Raw genomic sequence first — 14,053 nt, 5'->3', positions numbered from 1 at the left:
CTTGCCAGTCACCAAAAAGAAAAAAAACAAAAAACTAACACAGTTAGGTAATAAATTCTGTAACAGAGGTATAAACTGCTACAGCAGCAGAAAGAGGAAAAAGTGATTAACTTTGGTGGAGTTAAACAGGAAGGAGCAGTCAGTGTAAGAGCTAAACGTTGAAGACCAGGTAAGATGTCAATAGAGAAGCAAGGGGCCCTCGGGTGGGGGTGGGAGGATTAGAGTAACCCACGGAAGGTAAGGAATGTGCAAATCATTCACTGTGGAGAGAGTACTGGATGTGCTGAGAGGAAGGAGCCAGGAGGCTGGAATAACAGGCTGGGACACACGTGGGAGGGAGGCCTCAAATGCCTCTGAGGAATATGGAGATGATTGTGAAGGCAAACGGAAACCACCACTTCTGAAGAGATCCCCTCACCAGAAGTATGCCGACATGAAGCTGACTTATGTGCCATTAGAGAAAGTGCCCATACGTGGCTTAGCACTTACTCACCAGCGGGTCACTGATTATCTCCCTCCACAGGTGGCACACCAGGCTCAGGTTCCAGTAGAGGTCCTCCATGGGGAGGAAGGCAAAGACATGCCTTAGGACCTCAGTGGGCAGGCTACAGATGTGGCTCGGCACTTCCTGGCAGGGCAAGGTCCCAAGAAGCCCATAGCACGCGTCGGGAATGGGATCAGGACCAATGTCCTCAACTTCTCGGGCAGGTTCTCCAGATTCTGCAGAGAGCCATGGCACACAGTCCTCCGCTTCTTGCCTGGCCTCCCTAGGCCTTGTGTATGACAGGGACAGATGATGCCGTGGGGTTCTCTTAGAAACTCCAGCCCACAGGCTGGTCCCTGTAGCCTGATTACTCTCTTCCTCAAAGGACCGAGACCGCTTCCTGGTGGGCAGAGCTGATCCTGCCGAGCCCAAACTTGCCTCCCCATCATCTTCCTGGGGCAGGGCATAGCTGTTCTCTGCTGGGAAGATCATGTCACCCTCACAGTCCTGACAGCCGTCCTGGACAGCAGAATTACTTTTGGCCATGTCATTTGTGCCCTGCTGCTGGCCAGCTAGGAAGAGCTCAGGGTTGTATCTTTGACATCCTTGACCTGGAGAGAGAACCCAAAGAGAATGGACAAGAAATAAATGACAACTGCTTATCTGCTGTTGACCCAAACACGACAAACTAATTTCAATTATCTATGTTAATAAAGAGACAGGATGTATATTTATGGGTCAGTTGGTTACATAAAAAATAGTTATATTTGGGGGCCAAGCCCGTGGCGCACTTGGGAGAGTGCGGCGCTGGGAGTGCAGGGACGCTCCCGCCGTGGGTTTGGATCCTATATAGGAATGGCCGGTGCACTCACTGGCTGAGTACCGGTCACGAAAAAGACAAAAAAAAAAAAAAAAATTTACATTTGGCTCTGTCATATAATCAGACACACATCTGGGAAGAGACAGAGCCCCAGTATGCAGTGTGAGGGCCCACACAACACCCTGCAGTGCATACAGGTATGAGTGGCGTGCTGCACGCTGAGCACCTGAATGCAGACCACAGGGAGATGACTGCTCATATGTACACCTGCATGCATGCAGCACACCTCTCCTGGCTCACCCCTGTGATAGGAGGTCTAGCTTGCTTAAGCACAGAGGAACAAGCTTTAAATTATCAGGATTCAAAAAATCACACTCTTCTCATTTGACAGCATTAAATCCCTTTTAATTTATTTTTTTGTCCTCCTCTGAAGCTGACACAATTTATTTTAAAATAAAAAAGAGGGAGTCATAATTCTTTTATATTATTAGAATGGCACCTAATCTCTTCTACTCATTTATTCAACTGGCATTTATTTACTAAGTACCTATGATTCTGAGGCGAATATGAAATGAAAAACGGTATGATCTCTGACTTCACGGACTTTTCAGCCATATAGGGAGCCCAAATGGTGATGACACACATCACCACAGTATTTTCAAACTCCTAAAAATTATTTATTTATTTATTTTTTGTATCTTTTTATTTTAAAATTTTGAAATAACTCACAACACAGGTGAGAAGTTAACTTATATACACAAAACAAACAATACTATAATTAAATTTAAAATTGCCTCACACAATTGGTCATAGTAGTTCCCAAAAGTGAGAAACATGTATTAAAATATTTAAGAAAGATTAGATAATATTTGAGTTGGATTCTGAAATTAGATATATCAAACGGAAATAAGGCAATCTAGATTATACTAACAGGCATTAACAAAAGCAGGAATTTATTTGGCATGTAGAGGAGTAAAAAGAAAACCAAACTGCCAGAAGTGGAACTTTTATTTATTAATTATAAATATCAGACTGGTCCAAAGGCAGTAGGTTACTACAACTTATTAACATTAGTGTCATTAAAGCTGGTATACAACCCCCCACTGCTAAATTTGACTGGCTGTAAATAATAATAATAATAATAATAAACATGAGGTGATGGCAAGGGTGAGCTTGCATCCATGATAGTAATGGGGCAACATTTTACTGTAGGTTCTTGAGAATGGCTATGACATTACAGAAAATTATCACATTCAAGAATATTAACTTGATGACAAATATTCCAGTTGATGTGGAAGAAATAATATTTGAGGTCAAGGAGAAGGGTTACTGCAGTGGTCTAGGTCCTAGGTGACAAAGGGCACAGTCTACCATGAAAACATTGGATGAGGGAATACTTGAAGGAAAAATAATGACACGGTGGAACTAGCAACAGATTGGACAAAAAGACAACTAATGAAGAGTCAAATAATCACAATGTTTCTGGGTTGGAATATGGTGACACTGGTCCATGCATTCCTTCGCTTTACAATTACACAAGCTAATGGGATTCATCCCGTCACATTTTCCCAGGGCTTTTGTCAACCACTGTAATTGGACAGAATTTTCATGGAAAACTCACAAGTAATGAAAAACTGTCAAACTACTGCAACAGGACTACAAGATCACAGCAGCAATACTTACAAATACTTTTAAACTGGGAGACAGTCAAAGGCCACACACACTATAAATTTTAAATGCAAGACACTTTTTTGCAAGACGTACCCCTTCTCCCTCTCTTTGTCCTGGGTCTAGGATAGAGACCATGGTTCGGATCTATGTTTGTCCATCTCTGGCCGAAGGGCTGGGTCACAGCCAAATGACTCTGGGCCAAATGTTGGCAGTCGATGGCTGTGAGATGCTTCTGCTTAAACTGTCTCACTGTTTTGTACCAACAGGCAGAAGAAATGGGATACTCATTAGTTATCACCAATTGTACACGCTAGCCAGCAAATCATACTTTATTTTTAGGAATACAGTAACTGATGACTGCTTTTGTGGATAACCCCAGTTAGCCCTTTCTATCTTTTCTATATATCTACTGACTTTGAGTCATTTCATAGTTTCTTAGTATCTCTTCTTTAGAATTTAGGAAAGAATGCCTTTTTTTTTTTTTAAAGATGACCGGTAAGGGGATTTTAATCCTCAACTTGGTGTTGCCAGCACCACGCTCTCCCAAGTGAGCCATGGGCCAACGCTTAGAATTTAAGAAAGAATCTTAAAATGACATTTCAAGACCCCTCAGCCCCCAGAGCATCTCAGAATTGAGATCTGACTAAAGAAGATAAGAGCAAGGTCCCCAAGTGGAAGAGAATGAAATCCATTTTCCAGGACCTTCAGAGGAAGAAATTTCATATCTTCCCTTAGTGACACATTACAGCAGCAACCATGCCTAAAATTCTGTTTCAAAAGGCCTTAAATACTTAGTTTTATATTACCCATTTTCTGTCAGGTAACTCCTTCTCAGGTTTAACCAAGATTCTTCATGCTTCTGTATGTTATTGCATGTAACAATTCTCCTTACAACATTAAAGATTAAAATATAATAGTTACACTTAAAAGAATGAGAACAGATATACAGAATTAAAGTTACCGTTTACAGGTAGTAGGCAAGAGAGAACAAAATCAATTCCCACCAGTATCATATTTTCATAGGTCTTAAAAGTACCCAAATAAACGGTAGTATCAAATGCCAGAAGCTCATTCAACATTTCTTTTAAGCTTGAAAATATATAAAACGAAGACACTAATGAGTATACCTGGCAGTTTATATTTTTTTATCATTATTCCTCCCCAGTCTCTTCAGAAATCACCTTTCTAATTTCGGTTAATTTTATCAAGACTTAAGTTTAAAAGAACTTCATGAATATCTTAAGACTTTTCAAAAATTAATTCTACAGACAAAAATAGTTCTGCACGCCTCTCTAAAAGGATGCCAGAGACCTTACTACTACCCTGAATTTAGAAGCAAGATGCAGCGCTACCACTGTCAAGACATGGCAGCAGCATCTGCAGACACACTGCATGCTCTGATGACAGCAGCACTGTGCAGTAGGGGGACAGTGCACTGACGGGAAAGGTGGGCCTGAGCCCTCAGCTGGTCACTTGGTAGCTGTATGACTTCAGGTCCCTTCACATGTCTAAGTCTTAGAGATGTCACCAGGATTAAATAAGAAAATATACACAAAAATATTTGTCAGAATATAAAACCCTCTGCAAACATACCTATCTACTTCCTCTATTTTACAAGGCTTATCTCACTAACTTGCATAAAATATTAGAATATCTTTCAAATTATACAAATGCCATCTCAGGGTGAGTCAGGAAGTGCATCAGAAGCCCAATTACAGCCAATTCTGTTATTGGAAATACCTTCAAAAAATGACAAGTAACATGTCTCAATTACTTATTATGAGCAGAAAATCAAACATCCCTTCTACTGTAATGGTTTTGTAATGCAATGGTTTTATAATTTTGTTGAACAATTTCTCTATGCTAAACACCAATAGTCTTACTCACATTTACACAGGCAAAAAAAAAAAAAAGAATGCGAAGTTTCTCTATACTAAAAAAATAAATTTGAAAATTTTCTATATTGGAAAAAAAACATAAGCTTAAAGTCTAGTTATTCTCTTTTAAAAATTAAGACATAAAATTTTACCTTTGCTGTTTAAAACCCTTCATATTACAAATGTAACCCAATTACTATTTCACCTGAATGGGGACCTCTGGTCAGACTGGCAAGAGATGAGGGAAAGCTACGATAGCCTTCTGGAATATGGACAAATGCTGGCCCCTGCTTCAGGAGCTCCAAAGACACTTGGCTAGTTAACTACAGGAACAGCTGCAGGATTCCAACCAGCAAGCCCACCGATCCTACAGATCCGAGATGATCAGACTGACCTTTGCTTTTCCCTCTCTTCAAATATTCCCAATTGCTTCAGAGCTGACAAATACAATGTCTATAACTAGAACTGAAGGTAACAGAGAAAAGGTACCAAGACACAGAGAATATCTCACTTTAATAGATGGTGAACGACTACTGCCAAACTGGCCTGGAGAGGAAACGCTTGCATAGATATAATCACCAAGGAGTAAAATTAACATCAAACCAGTCAAATTTGTATGATATAAGACCCTAGGGCCAGCTGCAGGCCTGCTTAGCTGCATGCTATGAGTCACGTAATGTAAGGCTTCTGAAAGCCAATGAAGACGCACATAACCAATTAGAACATTAGGCTCAGTCAAGGTGCCTTGGATTTAACGTACCCCTAAAACTTAATCCCCACTGTAACTGTTAAGTGTGGGAAATCCTTTTATGTTAACTGAAAGGTGGGACCTTGAAGAGGTGATTAAGTTGATGGTTTAATGGTGGTCACAGGGGTGGTCTGAGGACTTTAAAAGAGCACATGAGAGTCTTTCTCCCTCTCTCTGCTCTTCCATTTTTCTGCCATGTGGGACACCTGCGTTGCTGTAAAGCCACCACCAAAGAAGACCAGATGTGTTCCCTGGACTTTGGACTTCCTAGCCTTTGAAAGTGTAAGCAATAAATTTCATTTTCTTACAAATTACTCAGTTCTAGGTATTTTGTTATAAGCAACAGAAATGGACTAATACACACGGGTTCTGATAGCCACCGAAATCTACAATATACAGATGGTCCTCAACTTAGGACAGTTCAAAAGTGATAGGAATTCAATAGAAACCGTACTTTGAGTACCCATACAAACATTCTGTTTTTCACTTTCAGTACAGTATTCAATAAATTACATGAGATATTCAACACATTATTACCAAATAGGCTTTGTATTAGATGATCTTGTCCAACTGCAGGCTAATGTAAGTGTTCTGAGTATGTATAAGGCAGGCTAAGACAAGATATTCAGTAGATTAGGTGTGTTAAACGCATTTTCATCTTAACACTATTTTCAACTTAGGATGGGTTTATCAAGACATAGCCCCATGGTAAGTCAAAAAGCATCTGTACTCCCTAAATTTGGCTTTTGGAAATGTGTAAGCAAAAGAGAGGCTGACAGATGTGTACAGAAGAGGTATTATACATGCAGCACTGAAACTTTTTCTGTAAAGTATTTAAGAATGGCCTTATCCCAGCCTTCTCCTGCCAACTACCTGTAACAGTGATGTCCTAATAAAAAACACTGAGGCACTGATAACGACCACCCGCTAGATAGAGATGTCTTCATCACATGCCTAAAAGTCAAAAAGACAGCAAGCATGCTCCAAGGTAAGGAGCTAGTCTGCCTTTTTCCATACTGTACCCTCTGCATACAGCAGTGCCAGACACACAGGATGTGCTATGGACAGACTGTGTCCCCCAAAATTCATATGTTGACATCCTCACCCCTCAAGGTGATGGTATTAGGAGATGAGGGCTTTGGGAGGTAATTAGGTCATGAGGGTGCAACCCCCACGAATGGGATTAGTGTCCTTATAAAAGAAATTCCAGAGAGCTCCTGCACCCCTTCCCCCATTTGAGGCCACAGCAAAAAGACATCTGTCTATGAACCTGGAAGCAGCCCTCACCAGACACTGAATCTGCGAAGTCTCAATCTTGGACTTCCCAGCCTCCAGAACTATGAGAAATAAATTTGTTGTTTCTAAACTATCTGGTTCATGGTATTTGTTATGGCAGCCCAAATGGACTAAGACAGTACATGTTCAATAAGTGCTGAAAGAGTTAAGGAGGATAAGGAGGAAAGGTAAAAGGGTCAGGTTGGATGTACTGGAGCCTAAGCCCTAGATCACTAGGAATTTGCTGTAGAGCTGCTTTTGTGTGGAACTTGGCAAGGGCAGACCCATAGGGAGACCTCCCTAAAGGTATCACACCAGACAGACAAGAGAACCTCAAAAATGTTTGGTCCCAAAACAAACTGTTTTGGAAAAGTAGGTAATATGGATAGGAGTAAATTTTACATATTTCATAAAATACCTCTGAATCTAAAATGTTTGTTGTGAAGACTAAATGTGTGCAGAAACCTAACAAAGGCACAGCAGTAAAAGGAAGAGCTAATGGAAGTGCTGGAACACAGTATTGTTTCCAGAGAGTTCCAGAATATCCCAGCGTATTCTGGCATAAAGCCACCATGGAAGGAGCTAAGGTTAACAACAGGGGGAGGGGGTGCCGGAACTGGGAGATCTGGCTTCTCTGTACTAATATAAGTTTTCTATGTTACACATTTGGAATGGTGTCACCTGAGCTGTGACCCACCTGGGAGGTAGAGCTGGCACTTTCACTAGATTTACAAATCAAAATAACTTTCCTGACTCCAGCTAAAGGTCAGAAGGTCTCTGAAAGAAGTGCTGTGATGTACTGAACCGGAAGCCAGGAGCCCTGTATCTCTCTCTTCTGGAGTTAAGTTTCTTAGCATCCCCTTAGAGCCCCTTGGCAACTGTAGGGTACAGCAGAGACCTCCTGCACTTGGCAGGTGCATTCATCACTACAGCCTTGATTCATTTACCAACAAAACGAGGAATATTATAACCTGCCACACTGAATTCACAGAATGAGACAACATATACTTATGACACCCACATTGAGGTTGACAACACCTATTTCTATACCTATGTTAACATCTAGCAATGGAAATGTCAGAATTACGTGACTACCACACCAATCTGAGTCTCCTAAAAGGCACATAAGTTTTATTTTATTAAGATTAATGTCCTTGCTAAATTATTTTTTTAAAACTACACTGAAATTCTAATTACCTTTCTATTCTTATTAATATACCTTTTTAAAAAGCAGCTCAAATATAACTATCAAAATGAAGATGTTCAAATGCTACCTCTTCCGAAAAATCTTCCTTCCGAGTCACCCAAACCTAATGGTATTCCTTCCTCCTTACACAACAAGTGCACTTTGCATGTCTCTTAAAGGGCACTTATTGTAGGAAGCGGCTTGTGACTCATTGAGGAGCCAAGTTAGAGTGCTGCATGATGAATGTGCCCAGACAAAGGGAAGCTCCATCTCAATAGGGGGTTCTTGTGGATGGACAGATCAGAATCACTTGTGGTCTTTCCAAACTGCACAAGACCCCTAGAGATGCTCAAATCAGTCTTCTTCATACTATATTGGATATTTGTACCCCTCTTTGATAGTCTCTACCATAGTGACTAACAGAAATGTGTCTTATCCTTCAAGTGTTAGGACAGAAAAAACTGAGAATATACAAAAAACATTTTGTCAAACAGAATTTTGCCCAAGCTCAAGTAAGCCTGTTCCCATACCAGCTTTTCAGTGATGGCCTTCTTGTTGTGTGATTTCTCTCTGTCCTCCACTCCAGGACCCCCCCTTTCTAGGACCCACATACTTTTGCAAACCCTCAGCTCTCAGCCCCAGCTCTTAGCCAACTGGCACCTGAGGTTCCTGGTATTTGCCATCTGACTTCAAGGGGCTTGTTACCTGGAGTTTGGCCCTTTACCAATCAACAAACCTCTTCCCCTGATGATGTCTACTCCATCCTAGGCCCCTCTGACCCACCCTACTCCCTGGCCAGGTCCCCTGACGGAGGTTAGACTTATCAGCTCCCTTGAACTACAGTTGTCACTAAAACTCTACTACTGGGTATTAAAAGGCAGGGACAGGTCTCGTTACACACACTCCTCAAAACTTAGCACAATACTGTCAATAAATGATATTCAAACACTTGCTGAATGAGAAGTATGTGGCTAAGATTCCTCAATCATGCTTTCATTTGCCTGGCTTCATTTTTTAATCACAATTTTTTAACAATAATTTACAAAACAAGTCACAGAAAGTGAAGCTGAGTGCCCAGTCTGGTTCTGTGGCACTGCCTGTCGCTCCTCCTCTTCCTCAGCACACAGCCAGTGTGCACCTCCCAGGCCTGTGTGCAGCTGGATGCCGCGTGTTCACAATGTAAGAAACTCCAGCAGCTTGCTGAGTCCCTAGATAACTGCTGTGAAGAGAGCCCCCATTTCCCTAAAAACATCTACACACACAAACTCCAAGAGCAATCACCTGGAACCTCCTTACATTGTCAGGGGATTTAGAAATAAACCTCTATGGGAGGTCATTACCTGTCTGGATCTATTTGTCACTGCAGCAAAGCATACCCTAACCATTCCAGAATCAACCAAAATTAAGTATGACTTCCTTTCTTCTCCTACCTTTCCTAATCAGAAGTCATACCAAAAAGTCCTCTAGAACTTACAAGTTATAGATCTAAACGAACAAGTTGAAGGCAGATAGTGCCTAGAATTTCTGGAGGGAAAGATTATTATTAAATAGTTGCTTTAAAAAAAAAATCCGGGCTGGCCCCGTGGCTCACTCGGGAGAGTGTGGTTCTGGTAGCACCGAGGCCACGGGTTCGGATCCCACATAGGGATGGCCGGTGTGCTCACTGGCTGAGCATGTTGCAGACAACACCATGCCGAGGCTTGCAATCCCCTTACCGGTCAAAAAAAAAAATCAGGTTAAATCTCTAATAAAAGGTACCTGACTGGAGAAACTGCTCATAACACCACATCTTTAATGAAGATCCAGAGGGCAGCTTTCTAGATCATGTACTGAGTCACTCAAACCAGGAAGTACTTCACCGTAACAAAACCAACCTGTACCTCTGAGATACATGTAACAATTCTTTGTCTAAGTATTTAATGTGTTTTATACAAATTACTTTTAATATTTTATTATGTTATATTACTATGTTAGTAATTATTTGTCTAAGTATATATTTAATATATCTTCCACCCCTAGACTAAAAGCTCTTTGGTCTAGCAGGAGGGAGGAGTGAGGCACTTGCTTATTTCCAACACATACTGCTTCATAAACAGCTGTTGATTAAGTGAACAAATGTACAACTACAGCACTTCTTTCTAGAGTTTAGGCTGTCTTCCCCAGCTTTGAAGCTCTAAACTATCTTAGAACTCCTAAGTGCTTTGTAGCTCTTTGTAGCTCTTGCAGTTCTTTCCTATATTCTCATTTGATCCTCACAGCAATCCTATGACTGTGCCACAATTAAACTGGGGCTCAGAGAAGACTCGTCTGAAGCCACAGCACAGCTCATAAATGATGGCGCCAGCCCAGCACCTGAGGTCTTCTGACTCCCCACATCCAGTGTGCTTCCCACTGTGACTACTAGCCCTTCTATATGCAGAAAGCCTTAAAGCTGCACCAAAAACCTCAAGTTTAATGTCTACATCACTTTTCTTTATCGTTGTGAAATGTCAAAACTAAAGAAATTTAATAACAAACTGTTTAGAAAAATGTAACTATAAGGAAAATATCACTAAATACTATAGACACAAAATGGGAAAACTTCAAAACATTTTGTCCCTGCTAGCTCTGAAAGAAACAAACAGAAAGAAAACATACTGCTGCTCATTCCCAGCCCCACATCCTGCTTCCCTATAAACCCAGAAGGTCCAAGACAAGAGGCTCAATCTTCCCTAGATCCTCACACCCTGAAATGCCTACTATTCCCTTAGAGACAGCACTCATTTCTTACAGCAAGCAAGCAAGCCTGGGTTGGGCATTTCACTCTACTGTATATGTTTCCCACAAAGAAAGGAAGGAAAGGGTAAAGAAAAAACAGGAAACAAAATCACTACTGTCTAGAATGTAATATATTTTTACATATATATTTGAAAGGTTTTTTCCTACTGTCAATTAGCTCCACACCCACTTTTAAGTATCTACTATGTCCCAGATTCATTATAAACTCCATGAGAGCTTTCTCTTGTGGTATTCTTGGTGTTAAATGCTACTTTAGACATTGAGGATACGAAAATAAATAAGCCTGACCATAAGGCGGCTACCAAAACAAACATAAATTGCTAAATATAGGGCAATTTAAGTGCTACATAACCGCATGCATGAAATGCTATGGTAGTAAAGAAAAGCGAATAAAGTCAGGAATGTTGCAAAAGGCTTTATGAAGAGCTCAACCTTGAAAGATGAATGGGATTCGGTTACGCAGAAGAAACAGAACCTGTAAAAACACAGACGCATAACAAAGCGTTGGTGTGGCAGAAAAGGTGGGCTTTGTCAGAGCAAGAGGTTCACTGCCAGGGAGTGATGGGAGACAAGGCTGGTAAAGGAAGCTGGAGCCACCCACCACAAACGTCCTTACACATAATGCTAAAGAAATTGGACTTCATCATGCAGGCAATTTAGGGCAACATCCAGTTTTTAATCAGGGTCATTACACAAGCAGATATACACTTTAGAACAGTAATTCGGGAGGTGGAGTGCAAGAGAAACATGGAGATTGTCAGGAAAACAAGTCAGAAAGTCATTGTAATGAGAGTTGGTGAAGGCCTGAGAGCAGCAGAAATTGGGCAGAGGAGACAGGTGAATATCAACAAGGCTTTTTTAACAAGACTGGAAGAGAAAGAGAAAAGAGAAAAGCAGCAAGAATAAATGATATTTCTAACAGAACACTGAGAGAGATAATGTCATTAACCATGCTAAGGAGTAAAGGAGAAATAGTATCTTTGTTTTAACCACATTTTCCTGGAATGAGGGGGAGGCCTAAAGTTTCAGTTTTGAAAATAATTTGTTTTGTTTAAAAGGTATATTTGGAATACCAGGTTAAGCTCTAGGAGGTACTCTGAAATTAGAGATTGGTCCTCAAAAGACATGTGAATGACAGTTTTAGATATAAGATTTAAGATGCTCTAGTGATAAATTCCTAGGAGTGGGTAACTTCACAGCCAGTTGCAAGCAAGGACAATCCAAATTCAGTTTCCAAGTAAAATCAGCCTAGGAGGAACAGAGGGATATGGTAAGCAGAGAAAAGATGTTGGCAACAAATCTGAAATTAGAATTCTAAGTCTAATACAAACATTTTGGTGTCCACACAAACTCACAAATCACAAAACATGTCAAATGGTCAGTATACCAATGACCACAGATGAATGTTACATAACCACTGAAACACAACATGAGAAAAAGGAAAGACAGCCAGGTAGCAAGTCACAATACCAATGACGACTACACGTGAAGTGAGACAGTAAAGGCCAGACACAAACATGCATGCACAAAAGAAATGGGCAGTCCAACAGAGAGAAGAGCGAACCCCAGAAAGAGCTCCATCCATTAGCTTACTGTGCAAATCTCTCCCTTCTAGACCAAGCTTTTGCTCCAGAAATATCACAGGGGCTGCGGGACAGATTCACATACATTATCACCTAGTTATCCAAAGAGAGAAACAGACCAAAATACGTTCATAAAGAAGACATAGAATTGGATCTGGAACACCAATTAAGTAACCAATTATCCTGGATTTCAAATATTCCATCCTATTGTGAACCCAGGTGTCCCAATTTTGTTAAAAAACAAACAAACAAAAAACAAGGAAACTGGAGACACACACGGCAAGAGAAGATGGGGATCAATTAGGGTGGGGGGTGCGGGTGGGGTGGGGAGAAGCATTACTGGCAAAAAGTATGAAGCTACCAGAAGCCTCAACTTCCAATACGTACCAACTACAACAACAGCAACAGTAAGAACACTGCTTGGCTTGTTCCAAAGCTTTGCACATTTCAAAGCATTTTTACGCCACCCTTTTTTTTTTTTTTTTTTTGAGTGACAAGATATAATGGAACAATAACCTCGGCAAAGCTGACACTTGGACCTAGTTCTGTCTCCAGTGACTATCCATATTACTCAGTAAATTAACCTAACCAAACCCAATCTGCTCATTAGTAAAAGGAGCTTATCTTCATGGGCCCATACCAAAGGTCTTTTTTCATTGTAACTCCACTTATGTTAGCACAGTATCAGGCACTAGCAAAAGGATCCTTCCAGAAGACTTTATTACCTATACTTCCCTGCGAAAATCACTAACTTCATGAGGCCTCAATTACCCCACCTGCAAAACGGGGATGTTGGCGGATTAGATGATTAACATAAAATGCTTTGTAAACCAGAGTGCAATACACAAACGTAAAGGGTAATTGTTTTTAGGCCTGGCAAATAGCAGCGACTCCCATCGCACCCCCAAAGGAACTGAAAACACCAAAAAGGTTAAATGGCCAGTACCCAGTAAGGTCCGGTAAGAAACCAACAGCTACCCTCACCTCTTGACCCATACAGGTTGCTCAAGTCTCAATGTACCCTCCCAAAGTTCAAGGTCTCCCTACATCCCCCTAATCTTCTTACATTCAGATAAGAGAAAGGAGGCTACAAATGAAAGAGGGGTACGGGGCTGCCTAACACGACCCGCCCAAGGTCAAAACGTCAGGGCAGAAGAGGACAGCCGCTTGCCAGCAGCCAGGGCCGCTGTCCCCAGCCGCCTCCCCCAGCCCCGAGCAACGACCGGTGCCCCCTTGGGGCATCAGCGGCGGTGACCGGCGCGAGCCTGGCCTCCCTCGTGCCCAACCGCGAGCCCTCAGCCCGCCCATGGCCAGCCGCCCCGCGTCCTGCGGACCCGCCGCCCTAACCCCGGCGACGGGACCCCCGCGCGGGACCCCGGAAGGCTAAGTTTCCCCCACTGCGGAGCCCAACCCGCGCTCCCCGCCACGTCTGCGGCCTCACGCACTACGGCGATCCGCACCCGGACCCGCGCCGCCGGCCGCCCCGCCGGGCGTCCCAGGCAGCCAGCGGCTCCACGACCGGGACCGCGAGCCCCGACGGCCGACGACTTCCTCCGCGAGCCCCGCCCCGCCGCGGCCCGGGAAGCGCCGCCGCCGGAGCTGACAGACGGCCCCGGCGGCCAATCGGAACG

The 14,053-nt window shown here is 42.3% G+C and overlaps 1 protein-coding gene across 6 annotated transcripts in view; it reads right to left on the bottom strand.

Moving 5' to 3' along the window:
• FBH1 (F-box DNA helicase 1) overlaps positions 1–13,968 on the bottom strand; it is a 44,951-nt gene extending 30,983 nt beyond the window's left edge. For 2 of the 6 annotated variants that reach the window (XM_063099877.1, XM_063099880.1), the window contains exons 1-3: positions 13,868–13,968; positions 3,069–3,224; positions 494–1,095 (exon numbers count right to left, since the gene is read on the bottom strand). In XM_063099877.1, coding sequence (XP_062955947.1) covers positions 494–1,095; positions 3,069–3,224; position 13,868 — 759 coding nt within the window. In that variant the 5' untranslated portion in view covers positions 13,869–13,968. Of the gene's footprint in view, positions 1–493; positions 1,096–3,068; positions 3,225–12,432; positions 12,487–13,867 lie in introns of all 6 variants that reach the window. The other 4 variants (XM_063099878.1, XM_063099881.1, XM_063099879.1 and 1 more) reach the window with 4 other exon arrangements.
• Between the last annotated feature and the right edge of the window lie 85 nt (positions 13,969–14,053).

The sequence above is a fragment of the Cynocephalus volans genome, chromosome 6 (assembly GCF_027409185.1).
Source record: "Cynocephalus volans isolate mCynVol1 chromosome 6, mCynVol1.pri, whole genome shotgun sequence".
Classification (NCBI taxonomy): Eukaryota; Metazoa; Chordata; class Mammalia; order Dermoptera; family Cynocephalidae; genus Cynocephalus; species Cynocephalus volans.
This window is presented reverse-complemented; position numbering and strand designations above follow the sequence as displayed.